General features: G+C 38.0%; 1 protein-coding gene across 6 annotated transcripts in view; it reads right to left on the bottom strand.

Annotated features, from left to right (window-relative positions):
* The window catches only part of SUPT3H (SPT3 homolog, SAGA and STAGA complex component), a 256,156-nt gene that overhangs the window by 84,947 nt on the left and 148,215 nt on the right, over nt 1–22,994 (bottom strand). For all 6 annotated transcript variants that reach the window (XM_066180069.1, XM_066180067.1, XM_066180070.1 and 3 more), the window contains exon 4: nt 677–763. In XM_066180069.1, coding sequence (XP_066036166.1) covers nt 677–763 — 87 coding nt within the window. The remainder of the gene's footprint in view (nt 1–676; nt 764–22,994) is intronic.

The following is a 22,994-nucleotide window of genomic DNA, read 5'->3' as shown; positions in this document are numbered from 1 at the left end:
AAGGAAAACAAAGGAGAGAAAAGGGTGAGAGAAAGAGGGAAGATAAGGAAGAAAAGGACATAAAGGAAGAATAAATAATGTAATTAAAAATAGCTGACAATTTTTAAAATAATTATTAAATTTGAGGAGAGAACTTATTTTTTTCCCTTGTTGTCCTGCTCTACTTATTATCCAGAGAAAGCAAGGCCATACCTAAATTTCGAGATTTTAGAGGGTTAAAACACAGGAAAAATATTATAAAATAAAATAAAGAGGATTTATAGACAGTCTAAATGACAAAACTATAATGGTCACATTGTCAGATATCACACTGACACCCTTCATAACTACGGGGAAATTTAGAATGATTGATTTTTAATTAAAGGGACATGAAGTACAGGGATCAAAATTTTTGTCTTATTAAGAAATTGTTTTGAGCTGTAAGGTACATTATCTACCCTAAAGCTTTCGGAAAAAAAATCAACTGATAATTGAAGCTGCTAGAAAAAAACAACTATTATTTCAGATATTACAGAATAATTACAACATGCTCAATCAAATACAATTTCAGAGCAGCTATACTTTTAAATAAAGCTAGTCATGATGATGGGTTCCTTTACAAAGGTTAAGAAAGCACTTGAAAACACAATAAGCAGCAGGCTGCATAAAAAGAGAAATTTCTGTCTAATTACTGTACCTTATCTTTGCGCATTAAGAACAGGAGATCTTCAGCAGAGATGACTCGAGCTCCTCTCATCTGAGAAACTTCAGCTGCTTGCTGCAACTAAAATAAATTAATAAATTAGGATGGCCTTTTCAGTGCTAAAAACTTTATTCACTAGGGTTTGTCTTACATAAATTCAGATAATATTTTGCATGGTCATCCATAGCAAAATACAAGCTGTGCACTAAAACACAAGCTGGGACTCTCAAAGGTGTCACTCACTCGAGTCTTGTTTGCCAAAAAGTGAATAACAATTTTATGAAAAGCCTGAAAGACCTTTGACAAATCTCAAGAAAAAGCTTTTTTGTTTATATTTAAAAATTATTGCTTTTAAAAAGTCCTGCTGCCCTTTTTTTTTTTCTTCTCTTAGCACAGAAAATGAACATATAATTCTCTCAGGGAATGTAAAAATGCCAAATTCTTGCCATAGCACTTTATCTGCAACTGTGGAAGCGCGGTTGATCCCTCTCCCAATTTTTTAGAATAACAAATATTAATTTTAAACAGCTTACCTAAGTATTTTTTGAAAGAAACTCTACCCCTACTTGACTTAGCATTAGTACAAACCAGAGTCACATGAATTTCTTTTAGGAATGCTCTTATTTCATTTGGGAGAAAGAAAACGAATTGATAGGAAACACCAACTCTATTAAGGAAGGAATTGAAAAACCTTATTGAACAGACCAGGCCATTCAGCTGTGAAAGTGATAAAGGTGGGATTCAGCAAGGAATAAAACAAAAATTGATAAGAGGTGGCCAAAGGAGTGTGAAGCAATGGACTGCCCTCACATCCACGGTGACAGTGCCTACAAAGGACTCAAACGCCTCAATTTGTGCTGTAAAGAGCAAAAAAAAAAAAAAGAGAAAGGACTGAGTATATCAGCTTTCAGTAGGTGAAGGAAATTGGGGTTTTTACACAGAACCAGAACAGGGTTAGAAACCTGGTAACCTGGGTTACCTGCACAGCTGATGCTTATCAAAGCGTTGGGCTAAGGAGGTCCAACCCAAACGAGCAAAAGGAGTCAATGGAATTTGCTCCTTTCCCCTCCCAAGCCTTTTGTTCTGGTATAAAATCATCATGGAATCACAGAATGAGTTGGAAGGAATTTTTAAAGGCCAACTAGTCCAACCCCTGTAATGAGCAGGGACCTTCAACTAGACCAGGTTGCTCAGAGCCCCATCCACTCTGACCTTGAATTTTTCCAGGGATGCAGAATCCACCGCCTCTGTGGACAAGTAGTTTCAGCATAAAACATAATGCTCTATCAACTGAGACAGAAGGGATGCTTCACACTTTAGCCTCGAAAATAATAAAAAAAAAATAATCCAAAAACCAGCTTTAATTGTAAGGGTTTTTTCCCTTAGCCTTGTTAACCCTGTGATGGAAAACTGACAGTGAGCACTGCACAAAAGTCATCAAAAGAAGAGACAACATCAAACAATTTTGATATTAAAATTCATACACACCTGTAACATGATCAATAAACAGCAATTTAATTTATGCATAAATAGCTCTATATTCTTCTTTAGAAATGCATTAATGCACCTGAAAATAATTTAAAGAAATCCTATCCTTCATACTCACACTAGCAATGGTTTCACTCAGTATCACTGGCTGAATAAGTATATTATTAATCTGAGCTCCCATGCTGCTATGACTTGAAATAGGCCTATTCAGAAGTTAAAAAGATCAACAAAAACAGTAGCTGTTTCTAATATCCAAAGAAGGGGAAAAGGGGGGAATTTTCATTTTGGCAAGTGTTCAGTGGGCAAAAGATTCAGTCCATAAATCATAATACTGGACTGCATTAATTTTTTTTCACACTAATCACATATACACAAAACGTTAACTGTATCTGGTACGCACAACACAAAACATACTGCGTGAAGAGGTTCAGATTTTCCCCTTGGAACCCTCTCTTGGCCCTTGCAGTCACCGAGACCAGAGAGATTTCAGGAATTCCGAAGTCACAGTAACATAATCTCACTTGAAAAATGTAAGAATGTGAAAAACGATAGCTCTATTTTTTGGCATAAGCAAAACTGTTTCTTATTCTGATTAGTTTGAGGGCACGCAAGCTACTTATGTTTCTAACATAAAATATAAAGAGTTGGATAAAAAAAAGAAATTACCAAGAACTAGCCAATATTCCTCTCTGGTGTAAATCTATTGCAGCTAATGGATTTATGCCAAGGCTGACTTTGGCCCCACTGAGCTTAAAAGTGTTAGAAAACCTGACCTTAGCATGGTGATAACACAACACAGCTTTCCCAAATATCATGTAAAACAATGGCAGAAATATCCAAAGGGAAAGCACACCCTGGTTCCCAAACACGCACAAGGATGATCTCTTGGCCCCTTCCAATCCAATCCAATCCAATCCAAACCATTCCATGACTCTCCGAGACATAAAGTTCAGGTCTGTTAATTTCCACGTGTAGCTGAAATACCTTATTTTTCCAAATGATAAACATGTGACAATGACATTTATAGCAAAGGTTGAGTGTGAGCTGCTCACAGGAGCCTTGCGATGAAGGAAGGGAGAGTAAGGAGCAAAGGCCAAATTCACGTTGCATTTACATCTAAGTAAATCCCGAGTAACACTGTTTACTTTAATGTAGTTATTCTGGGCTAAAGACAAGATCAAAATCTGGAATAATATCCTCAGTTCCTACCAAAACAATGAAAACTTTATTCTTGTATTGCCTTGACTTCTGCATCTATTTTATTTTAAGGAATGGACACACAGCATTTAATTTCTTTGGCTTAAAGAAAGCAAAGTACAAAAATAATTACTTCCTGTTCAGTTATAAAATATGGATTATTTATCCAAACAGACCATAATGAGTTCTGCATTGGTACACGTATTTACCTGGGAAACCAGGGTATGCTCAGGTAAATATGTATCCAAGCAATTAAATAAAAATTACGTTCCGCACCACCGAGGCTGGGGGGAAGATGTATTTATAGTTTAACACACACATAATTGACTCATTCAAACCACAACGTGAGTGCTTTGCTATAATTAGTATTATAACAAACTGTCTTATTTGACTGTCCCAGAGTTGCCATTAATATGCAATAAGCCCCGATTCCTGAATTTCCAGAGCTGAAGGCCTTGTTGAGTCATTACGTGGTGAAGGGGGATTTCAGGAAGCCATGCCAAAGAACCAATCCATCTCCGAGCACCCGAGCATTTGTCATTCCAGAAAAGCCCTTCTCAGCTCCCTGAAATCAGGCGGTGCCTCACCCCTGGCTGCAGTGGGAGCATGGGGGTTTCACTCAGGGAGCAGCACTGCCCATGACTCCAGACTATGGGTGGGATAGAAATGCTGCAGGAACTGTTCATACATGAGGTTACCACACAACAACAGAGCAGTTATGGCAAGAATTTCCCACCATCTCCCTTCTCCAAGCCTCAGTGCCAGTCACAGAATTTGGGGCTGCAGCAGCTCCAACATACCCACTTGTCTTCTCCTAATTTTTTTCGTTTTGAAATTATTAAGTCCACGTTAGAAAATATTTTGTTTGGGATTATATTGAAGAACGGCAAACAATCCAAATTACTCAGCTTTTTTAAAGAAAAACAGGCTAAATTCCCTAATACCTGCAAACAATGTCTGAGACCTCAGAGTCTGAATATATACTTTTATTACAGGAGAATTATGAACCCCTAAAAGTGAAGTTTAAATAACGGAAGTGTTGAAATGATTTTAACTATAGGTGTGCAAATAGCTGTTAATAATTAGGAGTTTATGAAAAATAAGTGTATTTTACAATTTTTCCCATTACAAAGAAGGTAGTATATACAGCAACTATATTTTAAAGCCTAAGAAGAAATGGCTGGGGAGTAATATTTTAAAATGTAATCATGGGTTTAATGACTTTATGAAGTTAACTTTCTTGGCAGGATGAACTGAAGTATGTTAACAGTCACCTTACGGCTATTTTCTTTTTGCAACTTCTGCAAATTATAGATTTGTTGAAAGGAGTATTCATTCTCCTGTGACAGAAGCACAGTTACTTCAATGGGACTGTCTGCTTTTTTTCTTTCTTCCAGAATTATTTTTTCTTCCACTACCTCCAAAGTCAACAATCACTGATACTTCTACAAAACCGTCTTGATGGACAAACAGACAAAAAGCTGGAAAACAAACATACCGTGTTGTGACATAATCCTTCCAGTTAAACTGCAGGACAGAGTCGGAACGGTGATGTTTGCATGCCTTGGAACTGCTGGGAGCCAAGAATAATGCTGCAGGAGCTACAATTTTGTTTTCATTATACAAGAAAATTAGATCATAGTTCACCTGAGTGGATTTTTTTTTCAGAGGCAGGAAGGTTGTTGGGTTGTTAAATATGCATTTAAATGGCCTATTTTCTCACCTTTTCTAGGTAAAAACCATACTACTGTAAAATTAACAAATAATATTCTGAATTAAGATAGAATCCTGTAAATACATTCCAAACAGAGCATCCTGATACTTTTATGAAGGCAACTAAATAGAAAAGGTAAGTACAGGTTTTCACCTCAAACTTTCCATGCAATATCTCACATGCTACTAATGATGACACCTGAGCTTCTTGTCCTAACACACAGAGAGGGAAAACACTGAATTTGTTTCCACAAGACAGCACAGGGATGTGCTTTATGCACTTAGCACATCTTGGGGAGATAAGTACATTATGGAGCCCATTAGAGCACTCTGACATGTAATGATTCAGGACTACTGCACAAGGGTTCACCAGCATGACTGAATCATCACAAGCTGTTTAAAAAAGAAAATGTCCATCTTCAGATTAAAAGACAATCAATTTTCCTCTTAATTAGGTATTTAGTTTCAAATGTAAGTATTTTTTTACTGAAGCCTATTTAATATAACACCAGTTGATTATACATGACCTCTAGAAGATGAAGCTCTGTGTCACATTTTGAAGTTTTAGAGAATCACGGAATCATAGAATTGTTTAGGTTGGAAAATACCTTTAGGATCATTGAGTCCAACCACTCCCCCAGCACTGCAAGGCCACCACTAACCCATGTCCCCAAGTGCCACATCCACACATCTGCTAAATCCCTCCAGGAACGGTGACTTCACCACTTCCCTGCAGTCTGTTTCAATGTTTGACCACCCTTTCACTGCAGAAAATTTTCCCTAATATCCAATCCAAACCTACTTTGACACAAGTTGAGGCTATCTCCTCTTGTCCTATCACTTGTTACGTGGGAGACCAATCCCCACCTGGCTTTAACGTCCCTTCAGGGAGCTGTAGAGACTGATGAAAGCTCATATTTCATGCTTGACATAGAGTGAATCTCAGTCCACACAGATCATGAGAATAAGAAAACACAAGTTCATACCCCACACCCCCTGCCATCTACTGAGATCTTGGTTTCGAGGATATAATTTGCTATATTTGTCCCTTTATGAAAACTGTATTCTCAAGTCCCTGAAGCAAGATCAACTGCTACACATCACCTTCTCTTGACTTCCAGTTGAGGCAGCCCAGAGAGCTGGATCTGGATAGAGATCTGGAGTCCACAGCCAGTTCCTTGTAGCTGTAGAAGAATTACCACAAAAGCATCTTTGGCAATAAGCAGCTAACCCAGGGGCTCCCTCCCTCCAAAAGCACAAAGAACACACCTACAGGTCCAATACTCAATGATTTCAATGTCAGGGGTGACAAGCAGCTAATACAAAATTAAGAACACACACTGTTCCAGTCACAGAAGAAAACAGCCCTTCCTTCAGCGGCCTTCAGACTGAGACTGGGTGAAAGTCGGTCCCAGGAGCTAAAAAAATCAGCCCCACACCTCAGCCTACACAGTTTTTACCACACCACAGATCACTACAATGAATATATTTTATGAATATTCCCATCTGTTAAATTGAACGTTTACTATAAATTTAGACATCAGTGTCTCTCTTCATTTGACTCACACCTCACATACTTCTTCTGATCATCAAAAAGGTCATAAGATTTTCCTTGGTCTGTTCTTTAAGGTTTTTAGCAACACATTCAGTACAATCAGAGTAGAAAAAAACACAACAAAAGAAGCTACACACAGAGGGTGTTTCTGCTCGGATGGAGCAAAAGGAAGAAGATGGACAGCTTGTGTGAGTTCATGTTCTTCATTTTACAAACAAGATCTTTCTAAAAATACTGCAGAAGAAAAAATCAGAAATAGGTACAGAGCCTTTAAAACACTACATAGAGTTAGCCTGTGTAATGGAATGGGCCAATAGGAAAATGCACCATGTTCCTCGGCTCTGTCACTTTCTGCATCAATTGGAGACAGAATGACTCCTTTAAAATGATAATAAATAGTTTACTAAGGAAAAAGAATCCAAATAAATAGTGAATAAATAGAAAAAACCCCTCTGTTTTGCAAAAGTTGAGCTTGAATCAAAGCACTTTTAAAAAAATCTCTTCTTTATAAATAATTTAAGCTTAACTTCTTAAATTAGAGGTTGTTTTTCCATTTTCTGTCACAGAGGGAAAAGAATTTAATGCATTTATGAACAGTAACTATATTTCAACTTTAGCTTCAGGCACGATTTTTATCTATTTTTCCTTCTTTCAATTCAAATTCCAAAAATCAACATTTTGGACCAACATTTTATAGCTGCAATTCTTCTACTCTCCAGGAAACAAAAGAAACCCTATTGCACACCTGACATTTATAACAAGTAACACTGACCAACCATACAGTCCCTAGGTACAGAAAAGTATTCTGACTCACTGAACTCAGGTTTAATGTGGTCAAATTATTCACTGGCTACATAGGTGTTAATTCAAGATTTGGTGTGTCACTGGGGATGGCCACTGCTGATTTTCTCTCACTGCTGGTGGTAACAGCAGGCAAGAAAACAAACTTGGAAACTTTTACTGCACCTATTATTATTACAAGGGAGGAAAAAAAAAAGCTTGAAAAATATAATTCAAGTGGAAATGAAGGAGTAGTGTTCTTTAGAACGAGCAAGAGACTGTGATAAAAAGCTTTGTGAAGTGTGAACTTTATAGATATGAAAGATTCATTAGCCAACCTGAAACTGAAAAATTCTCACAGCCAAAAGGCCTCCAACCTCTGCAAACAGATTTCCGCACTTCTGAAGATGAGTGTAGATGTCCTCTGTTATTGATAATCCATGTTCTAGGATTGTCAGGATATTCTAAATGATGAGGTAAATGGTGCCATTCTGTTGTAAATCACTGGCATAAATTTTTCCTGTATCTAAACCATATAAACAAAGAAGTTTTGGAGGAAGTTATTGTAGAATCATTGAATAATTGGAGCTGCAAGGACCTTAAAAGGTCATCTAGTCCAAATTAGACTAAAATTAACAAGATATGGTCTGAAACTTTCCCAAGGGGCTGCCTCTTTTTCTCAGCAGTATCACTATAGATATTCCAAGTGGAGAATCTCAACAATAACTACTATTTCCATCTAAGTTACATCTTAGAATGTCTTTATGCCACTAAATGTTACTTTTAAAATATAAGAACATGCAAACTGTTTATCAGTAAATACATTCACATTTCCTTTAGTAAAGAAAAAAAAATCAATTAGAATTTACTGTTCTTAAGAACTGAAGATAATATTATTTCTGAATATTTAGTTTATTAAATCAGATTTATTTCCCATCCATCAATTTTTCCTATTTCTTTTCTTTCTCTAATATTACCGTGGCATGCAAACCAGCAGAGGTTTACATTATCCCTCAGCTTCCTGTCCTTTGGTTTCAAATCCCAGAAGAAATCACCACTCAGGATTATTCTTACACAGCTTCCAAGGCTGCAAGCAGAAAAACCCCTGTTCTCTGTTGATTGAGAGACCATCTAATATAAACAGGTTCCTTGCTCCCATTGCTGTTGAGAGCACCATTTGTTTAAATCATGTATCCTTACATTGCTCACAGAGGAAAATAATCATTGCCCTATATTAGTTTCACCAGAACACTAAATAAATACTCTTCCTTTCCATATGACGGCAAATTGGAATCAGGCGTCACTGTCTGACACAAGGAAAATAAGACACGTATTTACCTACTCCAAGCCCAGAGATAAAGCGCTTTTAGAGGAAGCCTCAGGGCAATAAAGTATTGCTATGAAGAGCTGGCAACCATTAGTGGTCTGAATATAGGGGACCTTGACAGGTTGGAGAGGTGGGCAGAGAAGAATTGTCTGAAATTCAACAAAGGCAAATGCAGGAAGGAGGAAAAAACCCCTGGAACTGGTACAGGCTGGGACTGACCTGGGGGACAACAAACTGTCCATGAGCCATCGTATGCCCTGAGGCTAAGGCCAACGGTGTCCTGGGGGGCATCAGGAAGAGCACTCCCAGCAGACCAGGGAGGGGATCCTGCCCCTCTGCTCAGCCCTGCTGAGGCACATCTGGAATTCAATTCTGGGGTCCTCAGGACAAGAGAGACATGGAGCTCCTGGAGTGTGTCCAGTGGAGGGTGATGAAGATGATGAAGGGAGTGGAGCATCTCCCTGCCCAGGAAAGGCTGAGGGAGCTGGGGCTGTTCAGCCCCGAGAGGATCCCCAGCTGAGAGGGGCCCTCAGCCCTGGGTGTCCCTGTGTGCAGGGAGGGCTCAGAGCAGGGCCAAGGCTCTGCACTGGGGTGCAATGAAGGATAAAAACATCAAATCTCAGAACATAAGCAAGTCATTGATCTGAAGATTTAGAGCTGGAGACAAAAGGAGAAAAAAAAGGATGCAGGTTCAAACAAAAACACTAACACCGAAAATACAAAATACAAAAATATCAGCATTTTCTCTTAGCTCTGGAAATTTTCACAGCCCTGGAGAGATATGCCATCGTGTTCATGTTAGGAAATACCATGGAAATGATGGAAGATTTTGTATGTTAAAAGATTTTACGTGAAATGATTCACATTGGAGTTTCTTCTCACTTTTTCATTCTCATCAGATTAAGTGCACATGCCAACCAAGTGGGAGCTTCTCAGTCTGCATAGGGACTTTAAGTAAATGCTGAAGGATCTCTCAGATTAAACAGTGAGACATACAAGAGATGTAGAGGACTATGGGTTTTAATGGTTTTGGATGCCAGAGAGACCACACAGGTGTCTTTGCTCCAGGTACATTAAATTGCCCGCAGAATCTTGACACTCAGGTGTCACCTTGCAAGATGTAACCAAATTATCAGTAGAAAAAAACCCCTATAACCATTTAGTTTTAATACGTTTTCAACCAGAAGATATGCAGTGTACATTATGACACTGGAGAAAGGTTCATCCTGCCCTGTAATCTTTAATGTCAATGAGGACAAGGTATAATCAGAATGAACGTCAATATAGGCAGTTCTATGAATTTTTTTGTCTTATATCAAGAAATGTCTTTCCAGGACACTTCAAAATGGGTACAAAATTCTAAATCTGTAACTACTTTCTTCCAAGAATCTTCTAATCCAATAAAAAGGAAAAAAATAGAAGGAAAACAATAGTCCCAGTCCAAGGCATACCCATTTTCATGTAAAAATGAGGAGAGGAACTCCAAATTTTCTAAGTATGTGTGGCTTTGCTGTATTTCCTTACTCATTGGTATGAATTATAATTCTCAGACCTTGAGAAAAAGCAAACAAGGTAAATTGTACAGGTAATAGCATGAATGTGACAGATTTTGTCTTGGGAAAATCAAAGAAAGCAACAAGTATGGAGCTTTGCTCAGAAAGAGAAAAGCACCATGAAGGAGCACAAATATAAAATCCGAACAACAGATATTTGTGTCTGAAAAAGACCCTGATTTCCTAACTCCTATTTAATGTTCATTCTTTAATTAACATTCATTTCCCAAGGACGTAAGTTTGAAAAAGCTGTTTCACATTACTTTAGCACGAAGAGAAAGAATCACTTTTAAGCCATGAAAAGGCTGGGGAAAAAAAATAAACATGCCTTCTGAACATAATTTCCTCTTTATTGCTACTGCAAAGTTATGAAATGAAATCTATTATTTAATTACATTGGATCAAGCAACAGGAAGGGAAGGGAGTGTTTGAGTCACAACATCCCTGTAAGGATAAATTACTACACTTCCTCTTACTAAAAGACAGTTTTAATGAAAATGTGAAAATGGTTAAAATCAAACTACTGGGAGGTAGAAAGATCTTGCTAACATAAAAAACACATAGAATGTACTCTGAAAATCTGAGAAGAAATAGTGATAACAACACAGGGGAAGAATAGTAACATTTCTGCCAGAACATCAATAGTTTGAAAATTATTACATTTATTCAGATTCTGAAGATAGTTTAAAAACTATACAATAGATTCTGGGCCTGCTTTGTTTAATGCTTTGCATTGGAGATATTTAGATAATCTATTATGAAAACTTAAAAATTTATCTCTTATTACTACCAAAACTTTATTAGCCATGTGGGATTTCCCTTAGCTCTGCTTCATAATGTTTACTAGATCCTTCAAATTGAATGCAACTGTTGGAATAGTTAAAGCATTTTATTTCTTATGTAGGTTCTTGACATAAAAATTTGGGAGAGCCTTAAACTCTAATAAACAGATAGACTGAATTCTAAAATCTTGGAATAGTTCACCTGGCAACAGATGAAGAGCCCACAACCAGGATATGAATGTGCAAATGCTGTGATCTTCAATATAACTTAAACTCACTTTGACTTGGGTGGAGATGGTCTGAAATTGCCTTTCGTGTATATACTATCTTTACTCAAGGTTAGGATACACTAAAACATGAGGACATTTCACAAATAATCTGATTAACAATGGAAAGTATCTTTGAGGTTGTTCAGAAAAGCTCCTTCTAAGCCCAAGGGTGGTATGGGAGACAGGTATTTCTCTAAAAAAGTTATGCTGGAGGCAGGAGAGACTGGTTTTCTGGTTCAGAGACTGTACTGGCTTCTCAAGAGTGCGGGACAGATGACACAAAAGGCATGAGTGTAAATTCAGTTTTTAGGGAAAGATGCAGAGAGGTTTTGAGACAGATAAAGGAAACAAAATACAAAAATCTCTTTGCAAAAATTTTCTAAATTAAAGACTTTCATGGAGTCCTCATAGTACATGGTCCATGGTCTACTTCCAAACTTCTAACAGTCCATGAAAATGGTCACAAAAAAAGCCCTTTTAGTCATATGGAGCACTACAGAACCCCATGACTCTTGTATTATTTAAAGAAGTTTAATCTTCAATGGAAAATTTAGGAGGTTACTTGTTCTTAATGGGTAGAAGTCACCTGGACTTTACCTGTTGAATGCAGGAAAACAGAAAATGGGCCATGAACCTCCTTGAATGTTGTGTGTATTTCTTATTCTTCTCTTGAAACTCAGGTTATTGGCCACTGTCACACTTGAACGGACTATGGAGATATTTGGTCACATTCAATGACTTTTTGAATATTTTACCTACCAATGCTTCATAATTTAAGCTTGCACGTTCTCTAACTGGGTATGAACTGGAAAGGCTTTGGCACACAGTCAGTCCAGTCAATCCAAACCACTACCAGCTGACTGAGCCAGGAGTCTGATAAAATAGAGGAAGCAGAGATTCATGTCAAGGGACGGAAGTACTTGGTATTTTGTAAAAACCCCTGGAAACTGGCAACAGGTCCAAGGAGAGAAGACAAATAATTTCCCCTGCCCTGAGGAGAGCTCTGCTTTGGGAATCCAACTCTACAACCTTGTAATTAAGTGCAGCTCCACTGAAACTGCTCACGTGCTGAATTCTGAAGCTTGAGGACAAAGCCAGGATATCCACTACCGGTGCCAGAGGAGTCAGAAGATAATGCCAGTGATACCAGTGGGGAGGAGGAAAATTATTGTTCCCAGACTTTACCTTGATCCCTTGGGAGGCACAAAGGAAAGCACCAGCACCAGAGGTCTAAGTTCCAGAGAAACATCACTGAAATCTTCAAGAGAAGATGAGGGTCTCAGGGAAAAATGCAAGGATGTAAAGTAACACCTTGATTTTGTGATTCTGTCCTAAAGGGTGAGCCTTAGCACAACCACTGGAATTCGATCGTTTAGGTCCCAGAAAAATTGTAACACAGGTTTCTACAAGAAGAGATCTTTGTGTTTCTGCATAAGTGCACAGTTCAAAGGCAGTGAAAAAAGGACATTCTTCTCCAATTATCAGAGATATTTTATGCAGTGTTTATGGAAAAAAAGGGAAGACTATAGATGAGTAAAGTGCAATAAACAAAAAACCCACAAAATATATCCCCCACAAAAACACATGACAAATAAATGGAAAATACCTTCATTCCTGAAAAACAACAGGACAATTCAATTTCTCTCATGCATTTATAAGAAGGTGAACTCAAATATTAGTCACAAACTGTTAACTATGTTTACCAAAAAGAGTGAAAAGAAGAGTGAGTGAAACCAATACAGGTGTTGCAAAGATAGAAAGAAATCTCTGTTCTCACAATGACAGAGTGGATGACGCTTCTCTGAAGGACATGAGGAAGGAGTGATCCAAAGGGAAATGTAGAGTGCTGACCAAGAGGCAAGATGGAAAAGATGAAGGCTGGGTAAAATTTTCGAAGGAATATTAATTATTGAGGGGATTTAACAGGTCAAGAAAGTAGGGGGGAAGATCTTTAATAATCAAGACAAAATTTTCCAGTAGTACAGTTCACTTCCCTTTGGGGTTGCTGTCAAGGCTGTGTCCTTTACTGTGGAAAATGTAGGTTACCCATGTAAATTTTACCATCATGTTCACATGACAGTGATATCTGCTCTACATCCCCTTTACAAACAGGCCAATGGAGGCACAGAACCACATCCCACACATGGGCAAAGACATTTGTATTTGTTTGCCTCCCTCCCCATCCAATTAGCAGCACTCACCACTGCTAACGATTCACCTCTCATCCAATAGGAAACAGCTCCAAAATAATGTGGAAATATATATTTTTTAAAAAATCTAATGAACCTAACTTCTACTGAGCTTAAATTTAGAGTTTGTTGTATCTAAACCTGTATGCACTCCTAAGCAAAAACTATAAATATTTCCCAGAAGCTAAAGCTGTGAAATGCAGAGGTGATTTAGCAGACATACAAACCATAAAAACTGCGCTCGATACATTTCTCTTCTAATTTAGAGTAAGTGCACCAGTCTTATATCATATAGAATCGTAATTCTCTATGACGTTTAAACCAAAAACTAACTAAACATTTAAACTAAAAACCTGCAAACCTCCATAAAGCTTTACAAACAGTATCAGTCATTTTAATATAAAGCTAAGAGACAGTAGCATAAACAGTGTCAACACAGTAACTACTTTGCAGTTCAAAACATGCACCTGGAATACTAGAAAAGTAAACTCCTATATTCATAACAAGTCACTTTTCAATCAGTGGCTTTTTGAGGAGGAATAGGATCTGCAGCATGCAAGAAAGCCACACTATTAGAAGTTAAGAAGTACAGGAATAAAGGACTGCCAAAAGTAAAGCTTAATTAGGTTTGCAAGCCAAATTAAGAAGCAAAGCAAAGGAGGCTTCAAACATAAACCAGTATAAAAAAAAGATAATCTCTGCTGAATGAAATAGAGATGGAAAATCTAAACACGGTTCCAAAACAGAAGAGTAATTTTCACTGAGCATTGAGAAGAACTGAGGTTTTGAGCATGGGAGCAAAGGCTGCACAACTCATGGAAGAGATATATAGGACTAAATTATTTCTACTGTACTGAATGGAAGTAAAACTCAAAGATTTTAATTCACTCCAGTCATCAGCACCGGATATCTCAGATGTGAATGAACTGTAAACATAACAATGTCTGCTGGCATTAATATTCAAATAAATCAGCTTTGTTTGGGGAAGCTAAAGGGATCAAATAATTATAGGCTTCTGCCTACGAATAATTGAAAAGCATTTAAAAATGACAGATCCAAATTCTTCTTGTTAATGTCAGATGACTTAATGAGGGATGACAGCTGCGAATTGTGATTTGGAAAGATCGAGGAGGATGTTAGGAAAACCTTTCTCATGGGAGGCCAGAGCAACTCTGAAACTCAGTTAAACAGGAGAAGCTCTGAAAAAATTCCTTGGTGGAGTTGCCAAAGCATGAGCTGGACAAGGCCATGGCTGAGCAGATCTGGTACTGGTGATAGTCCTCCTGTGAGTGGGTTGGATCAGGTATCTCCAGGGACCTCACTGAATTTTATATATTCTTGCTGAATTTCTTAGTAGAAAATTACTTCTGTCCCTACAGGTTCCAGCACAACAGCCACCCTTTCCTCCATTTAGAACAGAATTCCCTATCTACTGCTACACCAAAATTAAAAGTCTGATCAAAAGTAGTATGTCATCAAAGTGCAAGTGTAGAAAGTCAGAGCCTGAGGGCTCTGCAAGTGACAAAGAACACAGATGGAGGTGACAGCAACCTCACAACATCTTTGAATTGTTGCTACAATTGTTAATAACCCTAGTATCTACTAGGAGGAAAAGCTCCCAATGGCATTGTTCATAAGAAGCCAAAGAAAGGTCTGCTCCTTCACCCCAGGCATCCCACCGTGCACTGAACAAGAGGTATGGCAGGATGAAATTTGGTGACTCCTTCGGTAAGAACAAATAAATGCATAAAAATAACAGGTTTAGTCACAGTAAGTCATCGAGGCTGAGAATGGCAGTTGTGTGTAAAATGAGTTGAGCAAAGTTATTGGGGTTTCTTTTGATACAACTTGAATGAAAATCAGCTTCCATGATGGTGTAAGTATTCCCAGAGTAGTTTCCTTAATTATTTGCAGCCTTGGTTCATTCAGATAAATAGGCTGTGCTAATATGTGTTTGAGCTTCGCTAAGGGGAAAAAAAGAAAAAAAAAGGTTATTTGTTACAGATGTGAGTATCTCTGTACTGGGTACTCACCACATGCTGCAACCAACAATAAAATGCAGAGTGGTTGAGCTCGTGCCTCACGGTAAACTTCAGAATTTCATCTAGTTAAGATCTGCCTCCTTAAAACCCTGTAAACCAAAGCCTAAAGACCTAATGCACAAGGTCTTTTTAATGGATTCATGTACACAGTGATTTAGGGTCGAATTACTATTGTTAATAAACTTAAGGCTGTTGGAGTTTTTACATTCCCTTTAGATAGATCTCCCTTTATAACTTACAGATGTAATAAACTGTAATGCATCAGCTAATGAATGAAAGAGTTGTGTCTCATGAGATGGCAGCATCATAGGAGAAAAGGAAACCAGTGTTTCTCCTTTTTAGAGATGCTTACAGTGAAACTGGGGGCAGAGACAATGGAACTGACACAGAAAACCCCCAGAAGAACAGATTTCAGGTTGTAAATAAACAGTCAACACCACAAGAAGTATATATTGCAGTGCCCTTTTTAATAGTCTGGGAGTACTTTATACGGAACATTAGGCCCATTTTTCTAATTCAATACCTGATGCACAGAAACAAAATTCAATGCATCTACAATCACTTTATATTTTACTGATTCTACATCATCATTTCTCTGCTTGACCCTGTCTTGAGTATGACCCAGTGGGTCCACAACTTGTCAACGTCAGGGACAAACTGCATTTTTGATATGTCCCTCCAAACATCTGCAATCTAATCAGTACAATGGCAATCTGTGCAAATAATTCTGTAGAGCACTCTGTTATGTCCACCTTTGGTTGTCCTATGGTAAGTTCAGTGATATCTAATATCAGCTGATGAGCATTGAATGTTCTGTTAAATGACATTTCATGTCAGAAACTAGATATAAAAAGATAATTTGCCATGCAGATTTCCCATCTCACAACGCACAGAAAATGCATCTGGGTGGTTCCCATTTCTTCAGCCTTCGTCAGTGGTAGAAGTTCAGGCTTGCACAGCCAATGCAAACAAAATCAGCAGGAGAATTCACATACTGTGGCTCCAGGAAATGCACCATCCATCATGATACTGGTCTAAGATGCACATCGGATTGCTCAATGAATTTGCATTCATTCTCTGGAAGACTTTATTAAACAAAGTCAAAGCAAGGCCAAAGGATCTTTTGATAGATTTGGCCAAACACAAAGTTGAGTGCTGTAGCAGTAATGGGCAATTCTTTTGAAACATATTATATCCAGATATGGGACGAAATAGTCTCTAGTCTGAAAATCTAGCTTAATTTCAGCGGATTTATATGCTTAAAAGATCAACAGACTTTTGTTAATAGCCTCTTATACCAAAAGGGTTTTAAATTAAGTAGAAATAGTGTTTTACTCTACCATCTACAGACTAAAGCAGTGCATCTGATCATGTAAGTAATATTATCTTAGACGGACACTAACAAATTCCACACCTGAATATTAATAAGTAGGTTCTACTAATAGTGTATTATCCATTGAGTGCATACAATGGCATTTCTGGCTGCAGTTCAATTAGTGCACATGAGTCCTAGAAAATAAATGTTCATTCTCAAAGTTACCCTGTACTCCTCCTTCCAGTCTGTGAATTCCAAGTATTAAAGTAAGTCTAGAAATATTACTTTCATTTTTAGGCTTTATAGTTAGATCAGAAGGAGCTTCCTACAAACCAGCAAGAGTAAAACATTTAAACTCACTCTTACTGAGTATAAAGTGAATCTCCTTGGTCTCTGCAGAGCTGAAGACTGATATGATTTCTTGTCTTGGCACTCAATTTTGTATTTATTTTCTGCCCCAATATTTTACAGAAGTGTTATTTCTGAAAAGCTGTGCTTCAGTGCAAGTTCGCTTTTTTTGTAATGATGGTGTAGCCAGCAGTGTACTGGAACACCTGCTTTATAATTACATGTTGCAGTTCCAAGCGTGCCATTCTTGTCACCCATCTGATCCAGAATAATAATGTGACACAGTTAAGCTCTCTGTCATGGAAAACAATATAAGCAGTGTTAATTTCCATGAGGGAATAGGGAATCACAGTACTCACCCTTCAAAATACTTTTTTGTATCCTCTTTTCTTTCCTGCCCGTGTTCCCACCTCCCACATCAGTGGCTGTTTCAGCACTGAGCAGGGCTGGGGAACACTATGTGGTGCGCTTCCTTTCCACCACTGAGACCAAAATTCAAACCTGATCTAAAGTACTAATTTACATTAGCACTGGATCTTTAGCTGCCATCAACCTCACAAGATGCCCTATCCACAGCTGCGCACGCGAACACCAGAGGCCCCCTGGGCTCAGGAGCAGAGAAGCACAGCACAATTTACTTAGCCTAAGTTGCACCTCTTGCTCTTCAGGTTTCTAACCCAAAGTTTCCACAAAGCAGAGAATTTTCTAAGGTTCATCTGTGTTTTACAATATTCTCAAAATTTTTAAGTATTTCTTCCACACATGTCTTCCAGTGACATCAATGCTGGCTAGTAAAACACAATCTCTATTTAATATAATTTCATACTCCTGGTTTTTAGAGGCAAAAAACAGCTATGTGTGATTAGATTTGTGATAGCTGAACTTGAATGTCCTATCAAGTTGGGTTTTTTAACACTCCAAAACTCTTTACTTTTCAAAATGTACTGCTAAGTTTTTAAAAGCAAATTTTATTATAAATTCCTTTCTCACTTACTATTGTTTATCTATAATTAGCCCTTCTTTTGCCATGTTCTATGCCCCATTTCACTTAATAAAAACATTCTGGTTTGAATATGTGAGAAAAATGTACTTGGTCATTTTCAAGTTAGACAGGACAAAAATAAATTTCTTACTTCAAAAAGCATATGCCTGGAGTATTTATGTACTCGAATAATGACTCTTGAAAAAAGTCAATCTTCGGTGAAAAATCCTCACAACTATCTAATGAATGTTCCATGAAGTTAGAAATAAGCAAGATAGTTAACGAATTCAAGTTTAAAAGTGGTTTTCTACCATTTTGCTTTTTTCTGTTTTCCTGGTTTTGTTCAGAGGTTAGAAAACAGCTGCAGAGTAAATGTTAAATATTGTTAAGCTGAAACTACAATTTTCATCACAACACTGATATTCCCCTTGAACTTCAAAAGCTTCAAATCCCACTCTAAACATATAAAGGGGAACCTGCCCAGAGAAGTGGTGGAATCACCTCCCTGAAGTATCCAAAAACAAGTGGATGTGGCACTGAGCGACACAGTGTAGTGGTGGACTTGGCAGTGCTGGGTTGACAGTTAGACTTGATGATCTCAGAGGGCTCTTCCGACCTTAATGATTCTGTGACTCTAAAATCAGCACATTTTAGGTATGGCACAAAGGAGGATACAGAGAAAAAATGGGCAGGTCTCGGGGAACACTAGGGCTTTAAGCAACTCTCAGATCAAGGGAGGAAAGATAAGGAGCTTGGTTTTGTCCTTCCTGAATTTCAGTGAATAAAAAAGTACTTCTAGGGAAACATGCCAAAATGCAGTCCTGAGTAAACATAGAGGAGTCGAGAGTGGAGAGAGAAATATTCAAAACACCAGTGCTAAGATGATATTGAATCCTTGAAAGCAGATGAGGCTTGAAAGCCCACTGATGAAAAGGAAACAGGGTAAGAGCAGAAATTTGTGGGATGCCCAAAGAAAGTAAGAAAATTCTGTTGAAAGATACATTGAATTACATAGTGGAGGGAGAGGAAGATTAGAAGAATATGGTGTTTCTCTTTGGGCTGAAAAAAACCCCTTCACTTTAAAGTAAGATTTAAAAATGATGTAACCACTGTGAGAAGAATCACTTCATAGAGGACTGGAGATCAAAAGAGCCTCAAAAACAGTTCTTTGCTCCAAATGCAAGAACAGTTGTGTTTTCCATTCCTAATGCATAGTATTTGTCACTGACTTGATGCACTCCATGGTCAGTTGTCCTTTCTCTTTAACAGTAAAAAAGAGTGTGTGTGTATTTCTGATGGAAACCACCAACTCAGTACCCTTCTTACAATGTTACACTTGTCAAAGAGTTGTACTGAATATAAAGTTCCACATTACCTTTATCTTCTGTTCAAGTAGTACAGAGGCAAACTGTTTTGCACCTGCAGCTTTTATAGGGCTGGAGTGGGATTTTAAAGGAACTGCTGAAGTGGTTGAACATTTTATATGTGAGACCCAGCCTGTGCTCTACATACTTATATTTGCTTAACAAATCATTATCAGTCAAATTAAATTGAAGTGTGAAATATGGCACTCTGGAAAAATGACACATACCACTCTTGCCCACTGGTGGAAAGAATAAGGCAAGAAAATAGGAAAAGCTCTCACGGTATTCACAGGATTTTGAGTGTTATGTGACCAGGCACAGAGATGCATAAATCACAGAGATGCATAAACGAAAATGGTTTTTTTTAGAGAAACAGTAGTATTTCTTCAGTAAAAAAATTATTAACTCTTTTAATCACACAGCTAGTGAGTTCAAGCACCTCCATCTCCAATGCATTCAGAAGTGGACATTTTCCTAATGCTTTAGCATGACCAGTTCTCTTCTCAATCATCTTTGTGGCCTCACCTCAAGTCCTGTGTAGAGTTCTGGGTGCCACAATATAAGAAGGATGTAAAGCTATTGAAGAGCTTCCAAAGGAAGGGCATGGAGATGGTGAACGGGCCGGAAGGGAACTCTCATGAAAGGCAGCTGAGGTGATTTGGTTTGTTCAGTCTGGAAAAGAGGAGACTGAGGGGAGACTTCACTAGGCTCTTCCACATCGTCATGAGGGGAAGAAGATGTGGTAACCAGAGACAAGACTTGAGGAAACAGCTGAAACTGAGTCAGGGGAAGTTTAGGCTGGCTACAAGGAAAAGGTTCTTCACCCAGAGGGTGGTCAAGCACTGGCACAGGTCCCTCAGGGAAGTGATCACAGTACCAACCCTGGCAGAGTTCAAGAAGTGTTTGGATATCGCTCTCAGGCTCACGGTGGGATTGTTCCAGTTGTCCTGTGCTGGGCCAGGAGTTGGAATCAACGATTCTTGTAGGTCCTTTCCAACTCAGGATATTCTTTGCTTCTATGACCTTCAGTTGAGAATTGTCTACAAATAGAGATCTCTCTCCAGGGCATGTCAGTAAGAAGGAATGTAAAGCCAAACGAAAAGCTTTGATGAATTTATAAAGAATGGGAGCATCATGGATAAACACATGTATCACACCAGTGCCTGTTCCCAGCTGGGCTCATGATGTTTTGGAAAATTGCAACAACCAAGAGCTTTGCCATGAGGATGCACAAGTGCCACATGGAAGCAGAAAGGCCACATGTAATGTAAGTTGAATCTGCTACCAATTTTCTGACAAAATGGATTTTGTTCTGAAAATACTCATTCTTCAAAACTATTTAAGAGGAAATACATATCAGAGACTGATACCAGCCAACACCACCAAATGCTAAAATCTGACCATGAAGCACTGGCAATCTGTCTTACTCTCTCTTTGAGGAAATATCTTTGCATCAGTACCCATTTTATTTTCAGAAAAAAAAAATTATTCTTTTTTAAAGCATATAATAAATGATTGGCCAATAGACATTTATTTAATTCTTCATAAAAAATGTAACAATTCACACAGGTTTAAAAAACAAACGAACAAAAAAAAACCCCAAAACCAAACCAGCCAACCAAACAAAACAAAAAAACCCCCCCCAAAAAAAAAAAAAAAAAAAAACACAAAACAAAACAAAAAAAACCCACAAAAACATACAAAAAACCCTAAACAAACAAACAAACAACAAAAAAAAATACACCCAAAGGACAACAAGGCTTTTATGTCTCTTGTCTAGAAGAGAGAAAGCTGGAGTTAAATTCCCATGCCTGAACTGGGCAGGAACTTAAGTGTCATCCTCCTGTGTACTCCAAGAAGCTACTGACAGCACTGAACCCTGGTGTAGAGGAGGTTTTCTTCCATATTTCAAAGACATCTTCAAAATATTTTAGTGTCATTCAAATACAGGAAGGATCTCTTTTCAAGCTTTATAATAATTATTGTTCTGGAAATCTATAACTTCAGGTCTGACGGTCACTGAGTGCCAGTAGATTAATTAATTTCTCTTAGGTAATTCACAGAAAATAAATAATTTGCCTACAGTCAGTTTAGTCAAAAATTAATACCACAGGCAATGCAATATTTTGTCTGATAAGATTCATAAATCAGGCCATAAGTTTTCAGTGCTAAGACAATGCCATACATAAGCAATGCACCCACCTTCAGTCACATCCGAAGTTTTTTCTGCATCGTCTTTCCCCACTAAGTGTCATCAAATGCAGATTCAGCAAATCTGGTACTCAGAAATAAATGACACCCATAGGCACATGTCCCAAATCCCTCCATTTACCAGCGCGGGTTGGAAAGTTCTCAAAACCTTCCTTAGGCTCTTAGAAATAACTGCCACCTCCAATTTTATTTTCTAAAGATCTTCACCACCTCTAGTTGCAGAGATGTGAATGATGAATCATTGAACTGACATCCCAAAAAGGATCATCTGTCATCTGTTAAAATTACAGGCTATGGAGGTAAGGATGTCTGTAGTTAAGCATAGGTCTGATTTCCTTTCTATAATTTTGATTCTTTTAAAACACTTGAGATAAAATGAAGCAGAAATAGCTTAGTGCTTTACTAGTATTAAGTGAAAAAAACCCAAAAACTTGGTAAATATTTAAAACTTTCGTATCCATTTCTGAAGAATTATAAACATCTTTATTCTGCTGAATAAAATGTTGCACTCATTAAAAGGGTTTTGCAATACCTGAGAAAAATCAGGCACCAGATGTGGTTGATTGGACTGATGAAAAAATTGTATTTGCACATGCCAATGGATAATTGTTTGGAATTCAGAAGCAAAATCTACAAAGTTTCCATCTGCAGCAGCCAGAGGGCTGGAAATCAAACAGAATTTTCCCTACAGTTTCTTCGCCTAAAAGCTCTCCCTGGTAACTCTGTTTAACACTAGGCATATAAAACAAAAAGGGAATGAGTTTTTTCCTTATGTTCTCAATGCCTCCCCTTCTTTCCCCTGAGCAACCCTGTGAGTAACAAGACTGGTGGGAGAAACCTGTTAGATGTCTCCTCCTGCATGGATACTTATCAATTAGCACTTATCTACATTTTATTTATAGTTTTAAAGACATAGAAATATTCCTCTCCATAGACAGCAAAATGCCCAGAGGCTCTGGGTAACTCGTGCACTCACACAATCAATAAATCACAAAACCCAGTGCAAACCTCAGGAAATTGGTTCTATCTCCACAGGTAGGAGACACAGCACCTTCCCATCAGCAGAGCAACAAAAATCAGAACATCTTTTCTTGTGATTTGTCATCCTATTCCAAGTATCCTGAGGGATTATCAGAACAGGCAGTGGAAGGCCAAGGATGAATTGTTCAAGACTTCAGCTAATTAATGGAAGGAAAA

This window comes from Chamaea fasciata, unplaced genomic scaffold, assembly GCF_029207755.1.
Source record: "Chamaea fasciata isolate MVZ Bird 193981 ecotype frontalis unplaced genomic scaffold, bChaFas1.0.hap1 SCAF_3, whole genome shotgun sequence".
NCBI classification, from domain to species: domain Eukaryota; kingdom Metazoa; phylum Chordata; class Aves; order Passeriformes; family Sylviidae; genus Chamaea; species Chamaea fasciata.
The sequence above is the reverse complement of the archived record's forward strand: the minus strand, read 5'-3'. Positions and strand labels throughout refer to the sequence as shown.